The sequence below is a fragment of the Pygocentrus nattereri genome, chromosome 10 (assembly GCF_015220715.1).
Source record: "Pygocentrus nattereri isolate fPygNat1 chromosome 10, fPygNat1.pri, whole genome shotgun sequence".
In the NCBI taxonomy this organism is placed as follows: Eukaryota; Metazoa; Chordata; class Actinopteri; order Characiformes; family Serrasalmidae; genus Pygocentrus; species Pygocentrus nattereri.
This window is the reverse complement of record NC_051220.1, coordinates 23,335,284-23,360,795: the sequence shown is the minus strand read 5'-3', so window position 1 is coordinate 23,360,795 and position 25,512 is coordinate 23,335,284. Positions and strand designations below refer to the sequence as shown.

Below are 25,512 nucleotides of genomic sequence, written 5' to 3'. Positions count from 1 at the left end.
CGTAATACAATGGTCACACAACGGCGAGCCTCCGCGCTGCACAGAGGGAATTGCATGTTAGCTAATTGTTAATTTGGGCGACTTCGCACTGGCTAATTGTGGCGGCTCCGCCAAGCCATTTGCATGATGGACTTGCCACCTGCCTCGACGCGCGACAGCCCGCTGCCCGGGCAAACTATATAATTACTGAACAGCAGTGGGGCAATTTTGACTGCCGTTCCTTTTGTGCCGGATGAATTCTTCCTAATGACATATTTTATTAGGGGGCAAATAGCATACCTCCTCTTGGTTCTGCAGAAAAAAGGCATCATCTCAACAGGTCTTAATGTTAAGCTGGCCACACTGCAGATCAGGCTGCTTCTGTGGCAGCCTCGTGTTCTTATAGGGATCCTAATGCGGCCTATTTATTGCTCCTACCTATTTATGTCGCAACTCAAATGATGTATTGGTCAAACATGTATTTAAAGTGATTTTCTTTGCTGAAATCACCGGCCTGTCTCCTCGACGACATGTGCGGATTTATTTGGAACAAAATCCCTTGATTGTCTGGATATATGCGTGTGGGTCTTATTAGAAGTTCAGCTTGGCATCATGGGATTGCCGTTTCGCATTAGGGTCTTAGTTTAAGGTTTAAGAAAGTAGATTGCATCGCAAGAGGCGAGAGACGACTTTATATATATATATGGGTGGGTGGGTGGGTGGGTATGAAAAGAGAGAGAGAGAGAGAGAGAGAGAGAGAGAGAGAGAGAGAGGGAGAGAGAGAGAGAGAGAGAGAGAGAGAGTATATATGAATATAAATGTTATGTCCAAAATTCCACAAAGAGTGTATGGGTTCCCCCCAACGCGTCATGTTGATCTCATTGTATTTAGTAGACTATAATACTTAGTATTTCACTGTTTTTTTGAAAATTTCTGCATGAATGAATCGTTCAGGTCGTAACGAAGTCATTCGGAGTGCTTTGATGTGAAATGTTCCGTTCTAGAGAAACTTGTTCACAGTGGTGGTGGTGATAGGAACCAGATGTCTGAGAAATCTAATGCCTTTAAATGCTATAACTCACAGAAAGGTGTTGCATGAAATGATTAAGTGCGCTCTGCTTGATTCCCGAGACTTTGGTTTTGGTCTAAAATACATTTCTTAGTTGAATGCCTCTGAAAGCCTCCTGACAGAAGGCATCGTATGAAATGGTTGTAAATATGTTGCCTGGTGGCTGAGACGCAGAGCGTCATGTGGCATATTAGTATTTTTACTACTTTTCTTACTATCATCAGTATCACTCAGTATAGATTCACTAAATGAAGTTATATTTGTCTAAATGACTTTGTTTACATTTCAACCCTAGAATTGTCATTTTTAGAAATGTCGGTGGAATTCCCCTTTTACTATGCAGTGACCGTCCTGCGTGCTCGAGGACAATCTTTCAGAGCTTTGGCACAGTACAGTAAAAACATAATACATAAAGTAAGTACATAAAGTCCGCAATGAGACGTCTGAGCAGCTCTCTGGACGGGCTTCACTGCCGCCAGTCCTCAGTCGGTTTTCCAGTTCAGTAACGCCTCGCGCTGTTTAGATCAATTAAGTTAAACCAGAATACACGTTGTGTAAGCAAAACGGCTGCTATGTAAGCTACAAAAAAGTGAGCGAAAAAGCAGTGGGTGAGGTGATTACACCCTATTTAGCGAGGGACCTGGTGTTAACACGGTTAGTGATGGTTCGGTGACCACCAAAGGACCCCCGCTGGTACAGTATAAGAACAGGGATGAGTACCACTTGTCTGCTTAGCATTTCAGCTCGCGCCTAATCGCACGGACCAATTCAATTTTCTAGAGTTTATGAGGCTGAAAGTAAAGAATGCCGGACTTAGTTTAAACTGTATAACAAACTGACCCCATCTCTCACTGTCCGGACATAATAACCCATTCCAATAAATGGCAGTTGGCTAAATGCGTCATGTTGCTTCTTTATCTGTTACTGTAAGTCTCTGAGTGAATTGCGTTACTTTGAGCTGAATAATAAAGAGAAGCAAACCTGTTCCAGGTGTTTCAGACACTTAATGAAGGCTCGATCCTCAACTGAAAGTGCGCAAAGGCTGCACTTCAAAAGCAAGTGAGGGATGCGCCAAATGATTGTGGGCCGAGTGCTTTATCACTTAATAACGCGCGTGGAAATCAGTTTGCGAGTCTCTTTCTCGAAATAAAGGGTAAAAACACAGCCTAAACGCCCGCGCAGATCACGAGCACTTGCAGTGCAGATCTATCCATTTGAAATGTGCATTTAACAGTTGTAGTCATTAAAAGAATCATTTTCTCCGAAGAGAAACAAAAACGCAAAGCAATAAAGAAAAGGGGGGAGGTATGAAAATGTGGGTGTTTTCTTTTCTTTTTCTTTTTCTTTTTTTTTTTTTGTTCAACGGGTGGAAAAAGGACTCTATTCAGATAGCACTGAATGCGCTGCATTTCACTGCTGCCACAATTACACTGAAAGGTCAAGTATTACAGCATCTTGTGTTCCGCTTTGCATGCTAAGTATTCCTCCTCGCAAATGACCCGCTTCTGAGCGCACAGTACAATAGCCTGAAGAAGCAGATGCCGGACAATTAAAGATATTTTTGCGACTAGTTGACAGTAAGACGTACTAAAGGATGTGATTGCAGGTGATGCGTAATTGTGCAATTTGTGGAGTACATCTTGGAATGCAAGCTACAATGTGGCTGTGGGAGAAAGGAGGAGACATCTCCTCTTCATTCCCTTAATTTTTCCTTGTCTTGCATTTCCAAATCAATCACCAAAGTTAAGCAGGAATAGATGCGGATGCTGACAGCGAGGCTTGGCTGGATGACCTGTTTCTTGGGCAGCCTATAGCAGAAGTGTAATCATACTCAGCGGCTGCGTCCCACTATCGTGAAGTGCTGCGGTTGTATTTTAAGGACTCTATTAACCCGGTACAGCCATGATAGATTAGTTAAAAGCGATGTATATTTCGATTTTAATCATAGGCCACCAGTTGTTTTGCGGGCTCTGCTCGACAGTAGGTGACCTAAAGGACCAAACGCAATTTCAAAGTAACTTTATCCCGTATTTGCATTTAAACGAGCTGCACACAGCGCCGTTTAAATGATTCCACAACAAGACGGACAGCGCTGATTATCGCCGGTGCCCTTTTATGCAGTTTTAACTGTTTGTCGTCTGTGTGTGCGCGCGTGTAGGTTTATCATGCATGGTATATAACAGACTGTCACCTGCTTAGTCAATAGTAAAACTATCGAATCAGATTATTTGATTGTTGTGTTTAATTATTCGACCCAAATAAATGATGTTACACCGTTTGGCTTCTCAAATAGAAGTATACAATGTGGTTTCTGTTGTGGTGTCGTTGAAATATCACGCAAGTGTGGCAAAGACCTTGATCCCTCCTGCGGACCTTCCATTTGACTCAACTGCGCAATCAATTTTCTGCATTCGACGAGCGTTACAGTCAACGTCAAACATCAGATGTTTTTGTTAGTTCATTCCAGGTGGATGCCAGTGGAAAGGGATGTGTACCAAAAGGGTTTCAGCACCTCGGACAGCGCACAAACAGCGCCAGGCGCGTAAATAACTTTCAGCGCTTGTCTGCTCGAATCGATTTTTCGACAATCAGAGCACAACTACCATCCAATGATTTTTCAAATAGCAGCAGTGTTATTTACCTGATTTGCAGAAAGGGTCACCTAAGCACAGAGTAAGTCGCGTAATGAAAGTTCTTGCCTGTGATGACTTCATTATAGATAATGGCGTTAGCAATATGAAAGCAATCTGATTTTAAAGAATTGCACCCACACTGTTCATTTGAAACAAATCACTCACAATTAGAGACACCGCTTCACTGCTGCATCACTTCAAACGCACTTTCCACCCGAGACATCAAAGCTGGTGAACACATACAGTAAACTGTTCGTTTAGGAGTTCTGTACACGACCACTTAAAAAGATAGTTCTTTAGCAAATGTATGGTTCTCAAAGGCTTCTTCTTGACATTGTAACAATAGCAGAACCATTTTCTCTGCTATATACAAAACGTTTTAAAAATGTTCTATATAGAACCATATACAACACATTTTCCATCGGTCTGGAGAACTATTTCATCATGCACAGATCCGTTTATGAAATGGTTCTATATAGAACTCATGGTTCTAGAAAGATCTATTGTCTTAAATACAGAACCCTGAAATAAAACACAGATCTCTTCAGATCCATTTGAATTCCTTAATTGAAAAAGTGGTCCACATTTTCCTCCGTGGCTTGACACTAGCGCTCGATTTGGTGGTCTTATTGGTTGGCGTTCATAAAACATTGAGCCTAATGGCTAAAACTGATCAGAAACTGTTACTAAGCTCTTCCTCCCGCTCATCTCCACTGTGGAATTCTGAATGAGAGTGGCGCAGAGGAGCAAAGCCCAGGACAGCCTAACTCTCGTATGATTGAGCTGAGATTAGGGTCTAATTGAAGGGGGTAACTGAGACCTTTGCTCCTAAAGCCGCGAGGACTGTCCGTAGTATGTGTTGAAAGACCGCGATGAGAGCACGCACGCTTCCAACTGGTTATTTTCAACAGCGACAAGTTCCACACAAAGACCACACACCGAGCCTCACACATGTAAATGTAATCTGCAGTCTTTCACAGCGGATTGAACAAAAAAGTCCCGAAAACCTAATAGAGTCTCTGGGCGCATCAGGATTACGGTGGAAAATGGTCTCTTTAGCCCAAAGAGTAAAAGCGAAACTGTTCGTTTTGCGAGTGAATATGTTTCTGGTACGTTTGGTCAGCTCACGTGATTGAAGCTGGGCGAATGATTTGATCGGGGCGCCAGCGTAACTTATCATTTTATAGTCACGTTTTTTCTAAACAGTGCTGTGCATTATATTATGGTGTCTTCAAGTAAATCCAGTAAATGCGCGGGATTTTATGTTTTTTTTTTTTTTGCACATTTAAGGACACATTGTTGGAGCGCAATCTCTCTTAAAACAATATACTGTTTTGTGCAATGGAAGTAAAATATTAACAATACATCTACTTGAGTAAGTAATGTATAAACAGAACATATAAAAGATGCTGATGTTGACATCTCATATATATATGAGATCAGCTGTGACATACTTATACACTTTGCAAGAGCAGAATTTCAAAAGAAGCTCACTGATATTGTACAGATAATTTAATACCAGCACTAAAAGAAAAAGGCATGACAATATAATTTAGGACATAAACGACTGTTGATTTAAAGCGAGCCTGATTTAACGACCCTTAAAAGCAGTGAGCCATTACAATCAGCGACTCATTAAAACGCCCAAGTAGTGGCGCAAGGTCGCCGCTGCTAGCTGGGCCTCCACATCAACCTCTTCACCGGTGCCGTTTGTTGGATTCAGAAACATTGGAATGGTTTGTAAACGGAGCCCGAATACGCATCACTGCACGCATCTTAGAGCTTTTAATTGTCCCTGGATTTCTTTCAGTCCGCTCTGCTTGTGTTGGACTGATCTTCGTCCTAAAACTGGGGAGCAGCCGAGCTCATTTCCAGCACAGAGTTTAGAATGTCGGCCTCCTCCATATAAAAGAATTGGAGGCATTAACCTCTCTCTAAAACCCATTTATATGCAAGCACAATAAGCTGTCAACAAACAAGCCGCCAGGTGGAATAAACAGCTGCCAGCATTCAGACTAAATGGGTGCCAGAACAGAATGGAAAAAGGAAAAACTCCAATCCCTCACTACACATGCACTGCGCCTCCATCCACTACACATGCTCCCCGGGCATCAGCCTTTATCAGCTGTCCATTTTATTTTACCCAACCTGAATCTAACATGCAAAGCTGTGATCTTTTTACGAGAGCTGACATCTACTAATGAGCTGTCAGGAAATGTAAACACAATTTTTAGCTGGCCAATTCAAACAGGCTATTACACGGACAATAAAACTACAGCGTTCTTATAAAACCAAACTGTTTTACCTTTGTACACATGAAATAAGCCTGGCATTGACATGATTCCAGCGATTGCGATGTACGCGTCCAGTTGCGGTTTCAGTTTAGAGCTTTGTTACAAAGTAAGGAGTAGGAAAAATCAGACAACTACGCTTAAAAATGTGGGTATTGTATAGAAATTATACTACAAAAAAGTGGAAGTGGAGCTAAACTTGAGTGTTTTAGTGAAAGTCAGAATGCAACATACTCGAGTATAAAAATGAAATGTTTTCATAGATAAATTTAAAGATTTCTCTTTTTAAACTTTGTAGGTTGAGGGTTCAAAAAAGTATAAGGCGTGATAAACTTTTTTTTCTCTTGTAAATGTTTGAGTCTAAATACAAGCCTTTCGTAGTAGTCCATAATGCGCAAGTGCAAATATTCCAAAATCATACTGAAGTTTAATACTTAATAGTTCATGTGTAACACTCAAGTATTTTCCTCCCCTGTCAAAATGCCTTGCATTTTGCTTTTGATGTTTAGAGAAGGACTTTTAAAAGAGAACATTACACATTAATGACTAAAAATACTTTTCACATGTAAGAAGTGGGGAGTTGTTCAAACTGAGTCAGTAGAGTGTTTAACTATGAGGCGTTCAGTGTGGGAGACAGGGGCAGGGACTCTCACTGTCAGGTGTTCCTGTCAAAGGCACCTGTTTTAGGCGAAACTGTTGCTATGTGCGAGGTCATTAGGTGTCCCGGTGCAGTCTATAGCCTATATGGCCTATACTGAACCTCAGCAGTAAGAAAACTTTCTCATTTTGTCTTCCTATTGGTCACCAGTCGTGTGGTACCTCTAAAACTTAAGGCCTTAATGGCCTGATATCTTTTAAAGAGTTTTTAAAATTCTTCTGTAATTCTTAGATATTTAAAATAAATCACTTTAAAAGAAGGTCAGTTGGATGTGAGGTTGTCGAATGGCCAGTGCTCACTCGCCCCTCTGATGTTTATACACTTTATCAATATGTAAACAAGTGGGCCAGTGGATTTACCCCCGCTTCTCCCCAGCACTGTATTGATAGAGACTGGCCTGATAGCTCTGTGTAGATTGTCTTGCACAGTTATTTGGGAGGGCTCTGCTGTTTGGTCAGGGATCTGATTGATAAGCTTGCTTTTAGGAGCGTTTGTTTGATGTGCGCAGCTCTAAAAGGAGCGCAGACCTCACCTTTACTGACTCACTCCCGCCCAGACAAACGCTCGCGGTAAAAAGAAAAGAAAAAGCCCAAAGGACGCCGACTTGACAAAAGCCCGGCTTTCGGTTTACCTTGTGCAAAAGACAAACAAGATTAGGGCTTTCAAATATCACTGAAGGTAACAAGTATAAAATAACGTGCGGTGTTCTGCGGGTAAGTGAGCGCTTAGAATGCATATGGCCATTTCAGCCGATTTTCTCTGCGAGGGAGGATGTGAGCTATTACTGCACACGTGCAGGTCAGAGTGAGGGAAGCACCATCCTGGCAGAGAAAAAATGCACTTCAGATCTTTTGGCCACTCCATGCTTGGCTGCAGTCCTCGCTTTCTGGCTTTTTCTTTTTGGGCTCTCCTCAGAACAAGCACAATAAGATGGTTCTTCAAAGGTTCTTTAGTAAAGCCACTGGCTCTGTTTAGAACCATGAGTTCTTTGCGTGGTGAAATGTTTGTTCGGATTGAAGGATAATGTGTTGTACAGTTTAGCTTTAGCTTTAAATAGAATGTGTTGTAAATTGTTCCATATGGACATTTTAAATGATCCTAAAAAGCACCAAAAAGTGATCTTCTTTTGTTACAAGCCTGATATCGTCGCATCAGAAGAACTCTTTTTGGTGCTAGAACCATTTACAAAACATTCTCCATAAAGCTAAAGAGCAATTTCACCATGCGAAGAAACATTGAGCATGAACTCGTGGTTCTGAATAGAACCATTCCCTTTACTAAACAAGCCCTGAAGAACAAGTGGTTTTAATAGTTTAAGAGTATTTCCAAAAAAATTAAAATTCAGAACATTCTGGAAATGTAGCAATAACCGCATGAAATTTGTCCTGCAATTTTGACATCAATGAGCGAGTCATTTCTAAATTCTAATCAAACACTTTTTTCTTTTTTTGCTTTCAAAGAACAGCCTGTATATTTTCTTAAGCCTCCATCTAGTGGGTGTAATCTACTATTAATTCTCGCAACCAAAAGCGTTACTTTTTTCATAATTTATTAATATGATTGTATGACTGCATTTAAGTCAAATATCTATAAGTTACAAGGAAATGAAACGTACAAATACAAATGGAACTCAAATAACATGTAACCCTCAATATCGATAAAAATTTTATACAATATACATATCGCTAAAAACTATGTATTCAATCCAAACCTTTTACAGAAATGTACAAGCTACGGTTTACATTGCAATCTATAAGAATAATCAGTCAGACTGGGAGGTGGCGTCTTAATGGGGGCAAACGAGGCTTTTTGCTTTAATCCGTCGGGAATGTGGGCTTTTATTGTCTCCGTTTAAAAACTATTATAAATAATTCCATCTTCTTCACGATCTTTGGACGCACATCCTCGCAATAAGAGACTGGAAAGGCTATCTTTCTCAGTCTGAAATGGCCGTGTTGCTCGCTGCCTGTGTTTTTTGTTGCTATCCCCCTGCAGTCTGGAGAAATTGTAGGGGGCCAAGCACCAGATGGAGCAACAGAGCCGCAGTTCGAATGGCTACAGTATCTGACTTTATTTTTATTATTTTTATTTTCTTGTTGGTTTGATGAGGACAGACGTCGAGACTATGTAGCTTACACTTGCTGTCTGTCTGTCCGTCCGTCCGTCTGTGCGTCTGTCTGTCGCATTCTCATTGTCCGCGCCGTCGTCACCACGTCCTGCCGTAAAGCAGAGCGGAACAGGGCAAAGCCGTGCCGTAGTCGGTGCCTGATGAGTTCAGGTGTGAAAGGCCGGACACCTGCGTTTGTAGGGAAGGGGGGCTCGCGCCGTGCTGCCCCAAATCTGGGGACTGTCCGGCGCTGCCTACCTGCTGGCTCTGATGCTGGCCCATCGAGCCGTTGCTGGACATGATCATGACGTTGGCTCCCTGGTGGTGGTGGCTCTGCACGGCGCTGGTGGGCGTGTGGCCGCTTCCCTGGCACGGCTTGCCGTCCTTGACCAGCACTGGCACGGCCACCCTCCGCGGAGATTGCTGCTGCTGCTGCTGACACGAGCCGCCCTCTTGTTGCATCTGCTGCTGGGACACCTTGTCTTTGGCCTGCCGTTTCATTTTGTAGCGGTGGTTCTGGAACCAGATCTTGACCTGGGTCGGGGTCAGGTGGATCATGCTGGCCAGGTGCTCCCTCTCTGGCGCGGACAGGTACTTCTGCTGCTTGAAGCGTCGCTCCAGCTCGTAGACCTGCGCCTGCGAGAAAAGCACTCGCCTCTTTCTCCTGGGCGCGCTGCTCAGAGAGCCCATGCCTTTCCCAACATCCGCTAACGAACCAAGACTGCTCATACTGCCCATGTTCATCCCGGAGGAAGAACCCATGAACCGAGAGACTAAAAGGAGACAGTGATCGTTAGAGACAGGGGCAGGCACACAAAGGCAAGTTGATTATCGATAGACAGTAGAAATGATGAGTAGTAAAAAAGAGCAGCAATAAAAATAACAACAATAATAATATAGACTACTTTATATAAAAACACAACAAATAAATAAATCAATACTAAAATAAAAAATTTAATTCGGTTGACAAACAATTTTCTTGCTAATTACATGGCGAATATTTTCAATTACGTCAATTATGCATGCATGATGCTCGCCCAGTTTCCACTCTCTTTCCTTATGTTCGCCTAAAGCAGGGTCAGCGCCTGAGAGCTCATTAATGGGCTGAGTGGATTTGGTTGAGCTCCCACACCTGGCTAATTTAACTCCGTGAAAAGAGGAGCGAGCAGCGCACATTCACCAAGCACCTATATCCAAACACTTGCCCTCTCTGACTTTCAGCGCTGGTTAAAACCCGGAGCCGTGTCCGGTGTTCGTTTAGATTAGCGCAAAGGCAAAAGCTTCAAGCTTCCGTTTACACTGAGTAACAAAATCGTTCCTGATGTCAAAAGTAGAAAACAGACTGCGCGCTGCAGCATCCGCCGACGACGCCAGGTGTTCTCGAGGGCACTTACTTGTAGAAAAGCGCGGGTCAGGGTTTGCTCCGTACCAGCTGGTGGCTGTCGTGCTGCCCCTCATTCCGTCCTGATAAGCCGGCAGTTCGCTCATGTTGCCCAGGTTGCCGTTGCAGTAGCCTCCCATGGCCGTGTGGGACAGCTGCGAGACCCCGGCAGCTGTCATGTGGTAGGCAGCGGGCACCGTCCCGTTGTGGCCCATGTGGTGCTGCTGCATGGCCGCCTGCGTGACTTGCGGCTGTCTGTACGAAGCGAGAGGAGCCCCCAAGTTACTGCTCTCCATACTTACTTTTTTGTAGCTCTCCTCAAGAGGACTCAAGATATCGGACACAGAAAAGGGAGTCGTATGCTTGGGGCTCATCGACATTGTTCTGTGCTGGAGAGGAAAGAAATTAGAAGGCAAAGCAAAGCCGTCCCTTCTTGTCGTTGGCCAGCTTCCTCTGGTTCCTGTTGCTTCGGGCAGCGAGCTGGACACGTAAGAGGGAGCCTGGAGTCCGCCTTAATTGGCTTGAGTGGGAGCTCGAGGCTGACTTTCGTTTGTTTTAGCTGGGTGCCAGGTTTAAGGCTACCGTCAGAGGCGGGGCATCAGCAGCAGCGAGGGCAACAATACAAAGCAACGCTGTCATCTGTGCAGCAAACGCAAAGAGCCCCATTACGTGGTCGCGAGCTGCCCCTGCCACCCCCCCAACCCCGCAAACGCGCGCACATACAACCCCCCATCGGCGCGCAAAGGTGTGCTGATTTCACGTTCAAGGTGTAAATGTCCGCGCGGCTTATAAGGGCAGAGATGGGAACAAAGGGATGGATGAAATATTGACAGTTGGAGTGATGTTTATGAGGGGCCCCTTAATGAGTAGTACATACGCAGACTTGAATCTTCGAGAACCCACTCAGTTGGCGAAAAACACACACACACACACACACACACACACACACACACACACACACACACACACACACACACAGAGAGAGAAAGAAGCAAAGCTTGAGTTGAACTCCTGACTTTTAATGGCCACAAGAGGCTTGTGGTGATTGCAGGCGTGTTTACATTATGCCCCATCGTACTCAGACATGCAAAAGTGCCCTTGCGATGAGGAAGGAGCGCTGACTGATAAATAAATAAATACATATGCGCGTGTTAAGAGGCTGCGTGAATGATTAACTCCCTCTTTTTTCGGTGTGATATATTATTGGGCGTGAGCAGCGTGTTGTCCAAATTCCCCTCCACTCCGCTTCGCCGCGCAGTGTTAGAGGAAGGCGCTCGGAAGGAGGAGGAGAGGCTCTCAGGTGAAGTTAACGGCGCTCAAGTAGCCTGCAGCTCTCAGACTGCTCACCGCAGGTACACAGAGCTCCGCTCCGCTCAGCCTGCTCAGCACACACCGCTCTCCGTGGTCTCCTGTAGCGCAGAGACTATCTGGAGAGGCAGAACTACTTCAGCTTACTGACTAGAACAGATTAGAATGGATCATTTTAGAAAAAACATGATAACATTAGAATGTTAATAATAATAACAACGAATAGACGAACACGAACGAATATAATAAAAATAAATAAATAAGGACAATCAACAGCACTAACAATAACAACAATAATATTGAGGAGTGATAATTACAATTTCCAGTAACGATACAGATCAGTGTTTATTATTTATTTATTTATTTATTTTCAGCTATTTTATTGCTACTTTTACTATTTACTATATTATTATTACTATTATTCAATTTCTTACGTATACGTAAATGTAACTAATATATCATTGCTTTTACGGTTTACTACATTATTATTATTTAATTTTTTCTGTTATTACTATTATATATTACATTGAATATATTTTAATATAATACATATGATATATTATTATTACTAATTTATTTGTTACTATAATATACTATTATTATTATTATTGTTATTATCATCACCATTATTATTATTATTATTATTATTATTATTATTATTATAAGCTGTAACTGGTCCTCATTTTTTTGTCCTTGTCAGTTTATTTATTTCTGGCCTCAATTTTTGAGTCAGATTTGACTCTTTAAAGCACAGCCATCAAACTGCTAATTGCGTGTTTTCCGTTTAGGGGTGAACTGTATGAACATCTACAGAATCAGAAACTTCAGCACGGATTACACAGCAAGCTTCAGTCTGGCGATTAGGAGCGCGAGCAGGATGCAGGATGATATTTAACCCTCCGTTACAGAAGGAACAGAAGCGGTTTAAACCCGCGGGCGGAGTGACAGACCACAGCCGAGTGTATGTTCTGCTTCATTAACAGCGCCCAAAAACCACCGCGCCGGAAAACAGAGGTAAGACTGTAACCGGCCTCTCACTGAGGAGCAGAGACTCCTCTCAGTCCTGCACAGCGCCAGCTGAACTAAACAGCCTCAATATAGACCGTTACAGTTAACACGAGCACAGAATTACTACCACAACAACAACAACAATAATACATATTTCTATAAATCTGGTCAAATCTATGGGGCCTGTAGCATAATGAACAGATCTGCAATGAGGATTTTTTATAGATTTATTCGAAAGTTTGTAGTCCAACCACTTTTACCACTTCATGTCCAACAGTCTGTCCGCCACATTTGAATACAGTAAACAACGAAAGTCACATATCGAATAGCACATGTCTAATAGCACATATCTAATAGTTATCTAATATACTTAAAATGATTTTTAATGAAACTCATTTTTACAACCGATTCATGTTAACAACACAACAGAATATAAAAACGAAATAAAAGCTTTACTGCCTATTTCTTCACTAGCTTTCATTACATCTATTGATAGAAAGAACTACCTGAAATGATGCTATATTCTTTATTCAGTTACGCATTTAAATGAATCTTCTCTGTAGAGTCTCAGTCAAAGAGCTCGAACTGCTGCTCTTAAACAGAGCTGTAAACGATAGCAGATTAAATTAAACGGCGGCCACAGAGGGCATGTGAAAATATAGAGTAATTAAGAAATCTTTATTACCCCCCTCCCCCCTCCTTTCTCACGCTCTCACTGCAGTTTGTCTGGAGGGTAGACAGCGTCTTCTGGTGGTCGTAACTTGAACTCGGTTTAAAAGGGATAAAAATGGGCTACAATGTATTTTGCACGATTCGCTGAAATAACTAACAGCTCTTTACAATTTCACAGTTGTCGAACGTCTTTGTGGTCTCACTTTTCTCTACGCTTCACCTGCGTCCACTCCAGCTCTCAGACGCAGTTGCAGTGGCAGTTGAATGCAGGTTGGCCTCGCCTGTGGGTTAATCTGGCCTGGAAGCAGGTGAAGGCACCTTGTGCACCTCAAGCTGATAATGAAGTGTCCTACGCAACGGCAATTATTGCAATTAGACTCATAACGCGCTTCCTTCGAAGTCTTGGGCCTCCTTAATCCAGCCGTCAAAAGGCTCTCTTAATTATCTAAATCAGGCAGGCTCCTCTGTGCTGGAGCACGGCTATCATGGTCAATTAACCGCAATTAGAGAGAATGCTTTCACTCCTTCGCTTGTATCAAATCGACATATATTGCAGGCGCTATATATCTGGGCACCTACGAGCTTTTCTTCAGTTCTAAAACCATCTTTTACTGTTCTTATTCCAGGTCGTAGAGTACAGTATGGTGAACAGCGCATTGTCGATCAGTGGAAATGAATGTGATTACCTGATGAGATCTACGTTCTTCATCTCACTTCAGGAGCTCGAGAAGAACGTCTGATGGAAATGCTGTTATGGTAGTGAGGTAGACGCTGGTGTCTCCTTAAGTCTAATGGAGAGCTCTAAACAGCACTCATTGTCCACTGAAAACCCTTAGCCTGGAGACTTGTGTCTGGCCCCGGTGTGCGAAGGGGACCACAGTGCAGGTCTGACACCTAGTGGGCAATGTCATGCAGTTTTGTTGGGGCAGAAGATTGAAGAGTCTTTCTTATCACTTTAATAGAAGAAGTCCACATCCAGAAAGCTGACCTCAAGATGGAGCCAGTGGCTCAGCTAATGAATAAACACTTCTAGCATATTGTGCCTGTCCACTGCCTCATCATGGTTGAATCCATGGACTGAAGTCTTACCAAAGCAATAATGGGGCAGTGGATATGCACAATGTATAAATCTGTGAAATGTGTATGATTGTTAGGCACATCAGATCGTGTGCAAAAGTTTAAACACCCCTATAAAAAAATCATTCTTTGTGGTCACCAGCAGTCCCGGTAATCTGCTAGTTCTAGTTCTGACTACAATCTGCCCACCTGTAACTTATTAACCTCTTCAGGAGCTTTTGATTGGCTGGATCAGATGTATTAGAGTAAGGTTGGTGCAGCATATTACATGCGGCTTGGAGCTAAACGCTGCTCTAACTCTAAAAGACGTATGTTCTAAATGAAAATAAGTTAACACCTTCTACAAAAAACAAACTTAAAAATGTAGTACACAATGTATTATATTTATTTGCTAGGTGTAGCATATTGCAAAAACATATAAACCATATAAGCCAGATTTTCAGTGTTATTTCTACCCAAGGTGTTAGATTCAGCAAGTAAACAGTAATTGCATTAAAATGAGTAGAAGCATGTTCTCTGTAGAGGATGTTTTCACTTATTTTCACTTAGTTCAAACTTTTGCACACTGTAAGTGGAGCCATATAGATGTCACTGTAAAAGATGGTTTCAGTAAAACTGAGTAAAGTTGAACAAACAAACAAACAAATATTTACATAAATGGGTTGTATGAGCTAAATCAATACTTAATATTAATTCAACCCTCAAATAAATACTTCATATTAATGCATGTTGTACTTTTAACAGTGTGGTGTATTTGCACTCTAATATAATATATTTAACCTTAGGCTTATTGATTAATTTCTAAGCTTAAAGGGCCAGTGTCCTATTTTTCTTTTCCCCTTAGGTCTACTTCTGGCATTGATATGCCAAAAGCAGTCATAATTTATTTCATATGATCTATATATCCTTTAGAATGATACAGTAGGTTGTTTTTTGTTATTGTTTTTTAAATAATAAAAAAAAAATTAAAGACTGATAAATGAAAAATACCTTTATTCTGATTGGCTGCCAAAGACGGTTTTGCTCTGCTCTGACTAATGCAGTTCTTTGGTAAATAAGGTGTATATAACAGTGTGGGGACATTAGCCTCTTGAACTCTGTGTCGTTATATGGATCCTTGCTTCAGTTAGTAGATAATAAGTCTTAAAGGACTCATATCATGAAAAGGTGAATTTTCGTTGGTGTCTTGAAAGTGCAATTTAGTCCGTAATCATATAAAATTTTCAAAAGGTCCTGTTCACTCCTCAGTCCAGCCCATAAAGCTGGAAAAACAGTGAATTTCATTTTTTACTACATTCATTGTAAATGCAGTGTTTTAATTATTGTAATGATTACATTTTATCCAAATATTCACTTTTCCTCGTCTTTATTGTCTTCATGGTGCTGACCCCATAGACTACTTTCACAGCCTCTTCGCTCCTGTTTGATCATTTTGGGTATTTCTATTCAAAGTCTGACGAATGGTCTGAGTATTTCTAGTCATCTTTAGCTCGTTCTGATTTCTACACCACGTGCGATTCTTTTTTGTGAGTTTGCTTTTTTATACTATTATGTACTATGTTTATCAATTAACTATACATTAAAGAGAATGTGAGTAAAGTCAGAGGCAGACCCCCCCCCCCCCTCTTCTCTCCCCCTGTAAAACAGCAGAGATCTCTGAAAGCCTGTCTTTGTCACTCTCAAAGCCCACCAAGTTTTAAACGCCATTGTCTCGTTAAACCCCATAAATTTGTCAGCAGGGACTGATTAAACATCACGAGAATTGAAACACTGAGGATTTTGTCTAGGTCCTTTTGGAGCGCGCACAATGGTCCTTTCACATGAAGACGCAGACAAAAAAGTGGTGAAGACGAGCTGCGGCGCTTCAGAGCGCTCCAGTCAGGAGCGCTGCGGCCTCCATATGCGAGGCAAGGTGGCCCGAGACTGGACAAAAGGCCAGGTGACGGAGGATGCCCGACTGCCCTCACAATTAATGAAGAAGAAGAGCTCTCTGGGGCTGAAACAGCGCCTGACAGAGACAAAGACACCGCAGTCCAGCTTCACTTTACTTGACCATTTTCGTGTTGATCTGCGTTTTGGTCTAATTTTACTTTATCTATCTATCTATCTATCTATCTATCTATCTATCTATCTATCTATCTATCTATCTATCTATCTATCTATCTATCTATCTATCTATCTATCTATCTATAGGATGGCATGTGCATTTTTACCAACACTGTCGGGCATGGTGCTTTATTATTCTGCTTGCTTTTTATTTTTAAATAACGTTTCAAGGCTACTATTTTCATGTAATTATACTTCAAATTAAAGCTACAGAAGCCGCTATCTGTAAAAGTGTTCAGCTGCTCAGACACATATCCTGATCTGTGCCCAGGCCTAATCCTTCTGTTCTTATGCTGAGTCCTCAGATAAGTTTCCAGCTTCTAGACTGTTATTTGCTCTTCTCTGTGGGAAGGGAATGTCTTAACATTAGAAAAGCGTCTTGCTGAGCGCTGTGCTCTCATACTGCACCATCACATCTTTTATATCACATAACAATGTCCCAGATTGGTTTTAACTTTATTATGAGATGCTATAACACGTGCGTTAGACGAATGTTCTCAAACGACAGGATTTTACCGTTTAAATCTACTCATTATAATCATCGCTGCTTCAGAAGGTGCGACTTTTCGTGATTGATTTTTGAATATTCAGTTTGACTTCACATTACAACAGATACAGGCAACACTTAAGAAAGTTTATTTTTGTATAATAAAGAGAACAAAGGGACTTGAGCTTTCAGAAGCTCTAACATTGTGATCTGATGACACCTGTTTTCTGTCAAAAATACAATTATTTGCTCAACACAATATTTCGTTTAATCGATATAAAAACTTAAAAGCCTCTTTCTTCTCAACTACAGTGTAAACATTTGGCTTAAAACAAAAATAACAGGTCGAACGAGTTAAACGTTAACCGTATTCCCGACACTGCAGGCCTACTGTCCCACAATCGCTGCCAAACACACCAGAAAAGAAAACACTCTAATTTCTAAATATAAAATATAATATGTGCAAATCGCATGGCCTCAGTCAATGTGTAAAGAATAGTTTTTAAGTAGTCCAAAGCAGTCTCTGGAAAGCGCGTCTTGCATGATGGATCCGTGCGTAATTCCCCGCAGGTTCCCGCCGAGCGGCCTCACCAGATGAAGTGGGGTCTGGGGTCGTGTGTGAAGTGCTGGTACTGGGGCAGAAGAGCAAACGGTGGGATGTGCTGGAAGCTCTGGAAGCCATGGAGGCCGTAAGGCGGCACCGTGCAGCCTCGTTTTTCTGCGTCCGCGACGCACGTGTGATAAGACTTCCCGTCCCGAACCAGAACTGGGACCAGGACCCTGCGCAGCGCCGGGGGCTGAGCGGCCTCCTGAGCCCCGCACTCCGCGCGCGCTCTCTTCATCTTGTACCTGTGGTTCTGGAACCAGATCTTTACCTGTGTGGGCGTGAGGCGCAGCACACGCGCCAGGTGCTCCCTCTCGGGCGCGGACAGGTAGCGCTGCTGGCGGAAGCGCCGCTCCAGTTCGTAAGTCTGCGCCTTGGAGAACAGCACGCGCCGCTTCTTCTTCTTCTGATTCTGATCTTCTTCCGTGGCCCCCTCGCTGGGGCCGGTGGAGTCGGGGGTCGTCTCCGAGTTACTCTCATCTGAGGCTTGAGAAAGAAAAACAGTTTAATATGCTTTTCCTGAGCAGCGCAGTTTATTTTTAACATGAGAACTGAGAACAACCAGTGGATCCAGTCAATTAAACACGACACAAATAGTGTATTTTAGCAGCAAGAATCTACAAGAGGAAACAAAACGAATACTTGACTTTCATCAACTAAGTTGCTGAGAGTGAGTTTGGTTTTACTGCTAGATCTTACTTTAAGAGTAAGGCTATAATCCAACGAAGGCCATAGTCACGTGGAGGCCTCGGCAGAAAAAAAAGCTACAAGAAAACCAAAAAAATATTTTTTTCTGAGAATTACTTTGTTTTACTGGACGTGAAAACATGAAAACTAACCCCAAAATTAGATAAATAAATAAATCAATCAATAAATAAATACTCCTTTATAGTCCTGTAATATGGCTGGACACTCCTAGTGCATGGTTGTCGATTTTCTAGGTGAACACTTCCTCTACAATAAACAAACTTAAATATGGTATTTTCATGTTAATTGTAGTGCACAATTTCCATGTCTTTTCTGAGTTTAACCTTTTGGAAAAAAAATATAACATTTGCACAGGCCACGTTTTTTTATTTTTCCCTAATAGGTTAAATTAAGCCAATAAACAGCGATTTTGCATTACAATGTGCAGCAGAGTGTTCTCTGTAGAGGATGTGTTAAAAGAGTGTCACTTAAAAAATCAACAAAACATGTAATTTGACCAGAGGTGCCCAAAGTTTTGCATACAGCTGCTGTTTATCCACTGGAGGTCTATTATATTAACTACTACATTTTTCACAAAAAAACTGACAGATATGAACGAACGAAGTTTTCCAGCGTGAGTTTGGTTTCCTAATGACTGGGAGACGCTTTTATTAGCTGAAAACTTCTAAAGCGAACTAAACGCAGGACTTTTTTTCCGAGCGTATGATCAGTTCGAGTATCCTAATGAAACAGAATCATTCTTTTCCTTTTTGCAGACGCCCTAAGCAGGTGAGCAGTGTGTGGTGAGGACTTACACACGCAGTGGCCCCTGTCGCTGTCCGACCAGGACGAGTATGGAGATCCGGAGGGCGCGTGAAGCGGCGGAAGGCGCGCCGCACTCTCACCCTCGTTTTCTGGTAAATCCAAAATACTCCTCACAGTGAAGCTGAACTTGGTGGTCACAGCCATTAGGTGGGTTTATTTGACTTTGCTCTAATTCCAGATGATGCTCAGTCTTGAAGAGCTTTATCCGAGGAGGAGCAGTGAGTGGAGTGGCGAGGCTCGATCAGTGACAGTGTGTGTACACTGATGCGCCGCTGTTTATATAAACAGCACTTAGAGCTGCTAAACAGTGGCCTCTCCTCCCGGGCCTTCCTAAGTACCTCTGTGACTCGAGTGCTTAAGTCCCAGTCAGGGGTAGGTGTGAACTCGCCGAAGAATGGTCCAGCTACGTCCACAATGACTGAAGGAAACACTCTTCATCATTACCGATTCGTCCGAATTCGTGAAAAGTGGGCAAACAGATAATGGTAATTGTTGAGGATGAATCACGTCTTGGGTGGCAAGTGACAACAAGAGACCTCGCCCCCTCCCGTCCCCTCCCATCCCCTCCCCTCCACTCCCTCCCCCGCCCAAATGACATATCGGATATTTGCATACAAAGTGATCCATTAGAGTCCTCGAGTTGGTTTTTCTTGCTTGTTTATTGCGGCTATTGGCACATGTTGATGGTATTAGTGCCAAATACAGCAGAAACGGCACGTTAGCATAGGTGTGAATGAGTTTTGAGACTGAAACTGATACTCAAGACTTTGTTCATAGGAGGTTGTAATAAGAGCGCTTAATGTCCAAAGCCTGAAAAGGGTCATCAGTTCATTAGAATGATCAATGGTCGTGGATCAGAGCAGATATTCACTCTACGTGGATGTTCAAAGTCAGTCTAATTTCCATCCACCCATCCATCCATCCATTTTCCAAGCCGCTTCTCCCTCAGGGTCGCAGGTCCAATTTCCTCATATTCAAACCAAAACCATCATCCAACCCCCGACTAGAGCTGTTAATAGGTCTGTATCTCCACAGCTTACTGCACCTGTCACTGCGAGATGGTTTAAACCCACAATCCATCCAGTGCTGTGATGCTCTAAACGAAGTTCAGTCTAATTAAGGCGTTTTGCTTTGAGGAGGAGTTGAAAAGAAGGTTGTGAGTAAATCGTGCACTTTGGTTTATTTCTGGACATGGTTAAGGCTGCGCACATACTAAGTAGAGAAGAGAGCCAGCTTCTAGCCGTCTCGCGACACGCCCTTCACCAGCCTGCGCGCGCGCCTCGGCCTGCGGCCTTCCCTGCCTGGGAGCGCGCGCGGGGACTCTCCCAGCCCTAGCGGCCAGCCTTCCTCTTTCGGGACGTCCTGGGTGGTCGGACGAAGAAAAAAAGTGAACACAAATACATGCCAAGCAGCGAGCGGGAACAAAAGAGGGAAATGTAGCCCCGCGTCCGAGACCCGTTGGAAGCATTTGTTGCAGTCAAGATTTTGCATTTGTTCAGTGCCGAAAATAATGCTTGATTGACGCCCGCGCACAATGTCCTTTAACTTTCTCGGATAAATCCGTGCTTGTTCCTTGTTGTCATGGTTTTGAATGGGGCCGAATGGGATCTGGGCCACTATGTACTGCTCCGCGTCCACTGGCCAGCCAAGTCTATACTGAATTATTAGTTCTGCGCTTCTAAGCACAATCAAAAGGCCTTTCGTTCTGACTCGCCTTTAATTTGAGATAAATTAAAACAACCAGGAGCTCATTATTAGTGGCAGTACTTCACAGCAGTTTCACAGGTTGCGAAAGAGAATGAAGAACAGCCATAAAACAGAAAGAAAGGATCTGCATTTTAGGTTCCAATAAATAAGTACAGGCCTCTGGTGCGTGCTGGTCTACCTGTTGACCGCAGTGATTCATTCTGTAAATATGATGCCGCGCGCTTGACCGCGAGCTCTCCAGAGAGCAGCGATGAATAGATTACAGTAGAGCTCAGCGCGTGTCAAAAAGTTTGCCAAGCTCTCTGCGTAAGAGCAAACTCTCAGGGACCAAATGAAGGCTCTTGTGCACGCAGAAGTTTGTTTCTACACGACCTCTTGTATCCCCTTTAATCTATTACACACCCACGGCTAGAAGGAGAGCTTACACACTCCTCTCTCCACAGTCAAATATTTACCCTCGTTGTTAGACTCTGTAGACTCAAATAAGAGCGAAAGCTTCATGAAAGGTGAAGACTTTGGAAAGAAAACATTGCGCTGCTCAGCAGGATGGAGCCAACGCAAACCCGTCAAACAGCAGAGGCGCAATACAAGACATATCAAATTCAGGTAAACTACGAATAATGAAGAACTCCTGACAACGGCAGACACTCTTCATGGGTTGTAAAATTGTCCAGAAGTTTAATAAAGGCTTGTAAATATGTAGGCCTAGTTAAGGATCTTGATTCGAGCTTTTTGTGTATTGTGCGTCTTCCTCCGAAATCGTAAGATGGAGCTTTACTGTTAATAGATTATTTATTTATTTATTTGTTTGTTTTTTCTTTGTTTATTTGTTTGTTTAAGCTGAGCTAAGAACTGCGTTTTAATTTAGAAATAAATAAATAAATAAATAAATAAATAAATAAATAAATAAATATATATATATATATATATATATATATATATATATATATATATATATATATATATATATATATATATATCAATGCACAGACAAATACACTTAATTCTGCAGAAGTCACTGGTTACAAGAAAATGCAGTTCTTGGTTTTAAGAAAACTCAACAATGAACAGACAATAAAACAGGAACAAATAAGAAAAGTCCCCCAAAATTAATCCCCACTTTCTTAAACACTTTTGAAAGTGGCCTTAATAACGTCTACCTCGGTGATGTCGCCTTGTCGCTGTCATCTAAAACATTTTATTGTATTTCAGTGGCAAACAATGAAACAAGGTGTGCGAGAAACTGACATCCTGAATATGCATTAGAAAATACGTTATTCGTGTAAATAATGATTGTTTTTGCTTCTTTGTCGTAGATATATGACAGTATAGTAGCTCTACCTTTCCACCTAGGTTTTTCGTTTGATTTGCTGTATAGGATTTAGCTTCCCGGCGTGCCCCACCTTTCGGGTCAAATTTGCACCCCTGCTAATCACCAGTACCGAAGCTAAAGTACGTTTGGAAATGAGTTTTAAAGCTGCCTCAAGTGGTCTGGCCTTCCATGCCTGTACCACACCTTTCATAGCCTTATTCTGATGGATTTGCACTTTCCTAAGTATTTTCTAATTATATTTATTTCCTAATTATATTTATAGCTAATTATATTTATTTTCTAATTATATTTATTATAAATATACAGATTTATGACAGTAACAGTTGTAACAGTTTGTGTTAAAGTCGTCATGTTGGTTACAGCATCTGGACTGCGTTTTAACCGCCTCTCTGACTTTTACGCATTTTAGAACAAACAGCTCCCAAAAACAGCAGAACAGTGCTGAATGTATCATGAAGTTTCATTCCAGTTCCGTAAATTCTTAAACCTGCTTTTTCTGCACTTCTGTTTAAGCTGTTGTTTCTGGAAATGCCGTTTTTTTTTACTTTTACTAGTTCACAGTAACATTACTTTTACTTGAGCCATTATATATTATTTCACCCCCCTCAGTCTGGAGATCAGTGAATCTGCCCAGATCAGAGTGAGTAGGGATGCTCAATTACCAAAGACCTGTGATACAGCACCGCCCCCTGTTGGACATTTGAGGTAACTTACAAATCAACAAACACCGCTACAGACCGTAATCACAAGTCAATGAATTGTTCTAGGAATAATAGTGTCTGTAAACATTTTGCGGAGGTTCTTTAGGCTTTTTGAAAGGTTCTTCACACGTGCAGATTTCATTTACAGAATAGGTCTTTAAAGAAGAATTTTTTAGAAAGCAGTGCTATCACCCCAAATTAAAAAGGTGGTTCTAGGGTCTTTAGTAAAGAGAATTGTTTTGTACAGAACCAAGAGTTCTATATAGACACATTTAAATTGTTCTTCAGATTAAGGGAGAATGTGTTATGTTATATGTGGTTTTATACAGAACCTTTTTGAAAATTGTTCTGTATAGCACCAAGAATCGCTCTGCTATTGTTAGGATGTCAAGCATTTCACCATGCAAAGAACCATTTAAGCATGAAATTGTTCCATAATGTTCTAAATAGAACATCTCCCTTACTAAAGAATCCTTGAAGAACCATCAATTTTAAGAGTCTAAACAGAGTTATTTGGGAGGCTATTCCCTGGAGAACTAAGCACAGTTTTAGTGATTTCCCTGTTCTAGCACACCATCTTAACCTGAGCTATACTTTCAAAACCATTTATTACCACATAATATGTTTCGACAGCACACCACCAGTTTAAGAGCATTCTGTAATGTAATATGCATAGTAAGGTAGCACCTTGGTAGTTGAGGAGTTAAATTAGGTGTGCTTGAGTAGGAGAATCATCAAACTGGAGGAATCTGGCCCTCCTGAGCTGGAGTTCCTCACCCCTGTTTCACCCTGTCGGACAAGGTTCTGACAAAAAAGAAAACAAAAATAATACAGCAGTCCTATGATGAGTTCTACTGGAATCTGATACCTTCTGACTAATGCTGATATGGGTATTACATGCTCAGATACTCAGCTGAGCTACTGAGATATGGTTCAGTGCAGTAAAGAGATCAACCCTGTTCTGTTTAAGTGCTGAACAAACAACCCAATCCTGTTATATTATTTATGCAATTGTGTACAGCACTGTGCAAAACCCAGACCACCCTTTATGTCTTTATTGTATGTGAAAACAGCCATTATGTACAAGCTGTTCATTATTTCCAGAAAAAAAGAGATATTTAAATAAATCCCAGACATTCACACTAAAGCCTCAGCAACTAGACATAGTACTGAATATTTTCAGTGTTTAGTATTTCAGCCTTGGCCGTTATTACAGCTTCCATTCTTGTCGGAGACTTGCTTTCAGTTTTCACAGAACGTCTGCAAACATATAGCCAAAGGTCAGTCTTAGAAGTCGGTTGCATTTTCTGTAAAGATTTAATGATGTTGAGGTCTGGACTCTGCAGTTCATTGCTCTGAGAACACAAGCAGCTTCTTTAATTTGAAACCCCTTTTCTTTTTTGTCTATTTCTATAGTGAATTTTCTCAGTAACAGTATCTTGACGGCTACACATGCTCAGGTTCACAGCTGTTTTCTAACAGTGGAAGGATGGACAGAAACACCTGCGGATTTTTTTTAGATATGAAGCAAGAGGGAGCCTGCTGTTCTCTCAAAGATGAAAGCTTTAAGTACTGTTGTAGTACTCGAGTCAGGTCTAGGCCACGACATCGTTTGGACTAGGTCTTGTCTTAAGGTGGACTTGGACATTTTACTCTAGACCAATCGAATGCAGCGCCTCCACTTGAGATTAATTAGAAACTGATTTTTTTTGTACCGTTCATTCTTTCATTCAGGACAAAGCAGTAGATACCGATTAAGAAAGGAACAAAATAATTAAATTAATCAAGTGAGAACGAATTAACTGCTTTCCATTCCCAACGCTTCATTATACTTGCGTCGAGCAGGAACAGCAATTCTATCACAATAAGAGTCTTTCGCTATTCCAATTCCATTCTTGGTAATAATAATAATAATAATAATAATAATAATCATTATCTTAGTAATAGTAGTAGTAGTAGTAATAGTCTGTGTTGACAGAAGGTTTGCTAATAATCACTGATATGATGCAAAAATTAATTTTTGGAACAACAACAACAAAAAAATTCTTTCCTCGATCCTGGAGAAGATTAGAAGAGGAATTTTTGAGACCCCTGTTATGTGTTTAAATAAAATATGTATCGCTATGTCAGTAGCGTTACTATATGATCTTTTAGTATGATCAATTAATGCCCAGCCTCGTACGAAAAACTGCTTTAATGAATTATAACATGGTCAAATGTAAGCGTGCATGCACAGAAGGGCTACGCATCACTCAGATCTGTGGGGTTCTATGTGTGTAAACTCAGTTCTAAGACGGCTAGGCTAGGAAGTAAAACCAGGGCTAGTGGGGAACCCCTTCTACCATGAGCTCCAGACACTTTAAATGCTGAGTGACATTTTTGGTGGTCTACCAGGTCTTGCACGGTTGTCCAATTTCATTTAATCATTTTTGAAACTCCAGTTCCAGAAACTCCTCTTTTTTATCTCTATCTCTTGGCTTTCACCTGCCCTCTGCAAGTGGATTATCTTATATATAATATCCCCATAAATATGTTCTTTAAAACGACTTATTTGTAATTAGTGCTGTTTGTACTGGAAAATAAATAAATAAATAAATAAAATAAAAATAAATGAGGGGTCTCTGACTTTTGCACAGTACTGCACATTCATTTTTATAACAGAACTTATCCGTTTGAAACGGCTCTAACTCCAAGATCTGTTACATGCAGACATGAAACGCGTTCGAAAACAGAACATTCTTTCTTTATTTACTTATGGTCACGGCTGTTGTGATCGAGTGTAGCCTACAGATGAAGTCGATCTGGCTGTGGGCGCTCAGACTGCACACTAGCTCTGGATACAGTGTACAACACAACTGAGCTGTGTAATGGCTTTTGGT

General features: G+C 41.7%; 2 protein-coding genes across 2 annotated transcripts; both read right to left on the bottom strand.

The window, feature by feature from the left end:
- Nucleotides 1–8,204: 8,204 nt before the first annotated feature.
- nkx2.1 (NK2 homeobox 1) lies at nt 8,205–10,756 on the bottom strand. The gene is made up of 2 exons (XM_017694371.2): nt 10,132–10,756; nt 8,205–9,510 (listed from the first exon to the last, which is right to left on the bottom strand). Exons 1-2 carry the CDS (start codon nt 10,496–10,498, stop codon nt 8,837–8,839), a joined length of 1,041 nt encoding a protein of 346 aa, XP_017549860.1. The 5' UTR covers nt 10,499–10,756; the 3' UTR covers nt 8,205–8,836.
- A 6,229-nt stretch (nt 10,757–16,985) lies between these two features.
- On the bottom strand, nt 16,986–19,130 carry nkx2.9 (NK2 transcription factor related, locus 9 (Drosophila)). Its single transcript, XM_017694370.2, has 2 exons — nt 18,883–19,130; nt 16,986–17,866 (listed from the first exon to the last, which is right to left on the bottom strand). The coding sequence occupies exons 1-2, from the start codon at nt 19,034–19,036 to the stop codon at nt 17,364–17,366; spliced, it is 657 nt and encodes a 218-aa protein (XP_017549859.2). The 5' UTR covers nt 19,037–19,130; the 3' UTR covers nt 16,986–17,363.
- Nucleotides 19,131–25,512: the final 6,382 nt, after the last annotated feature.

Bases quoted from the DNA above. Each gene is read 5' to 3' on its own strand.
- nkx2.1 (XM_017694371.2), bottom strand. From the start codon at position 10,498: ATGTCGATGAGCCCCAAGCATACGACTCCCTTTTCTGTGTCCGATATC. The intron at 9,511-10,131 runs GTAAGTGCCCTC...GTCTCCTTTTAG, and splicing joins TGACCCGCGCTTTTCTACAA to TCTCTCGGTTCATGGGTTCT.
- nkx2.9 (XM_017694370.2), bottom strand. From the start codon at position 19,036: ATGGCTGTGACCACCAAGTTCAGCTTCACTGTGAGGAGTATTTTGGAT. The intron at 17,867-18,882 runs GTAAGTCCTCAC...TTCTTTCTCAAG, and splicing joins CGACAGGGGCCACTGCGTGT to CCTCAGATGAGAGTAACTCG.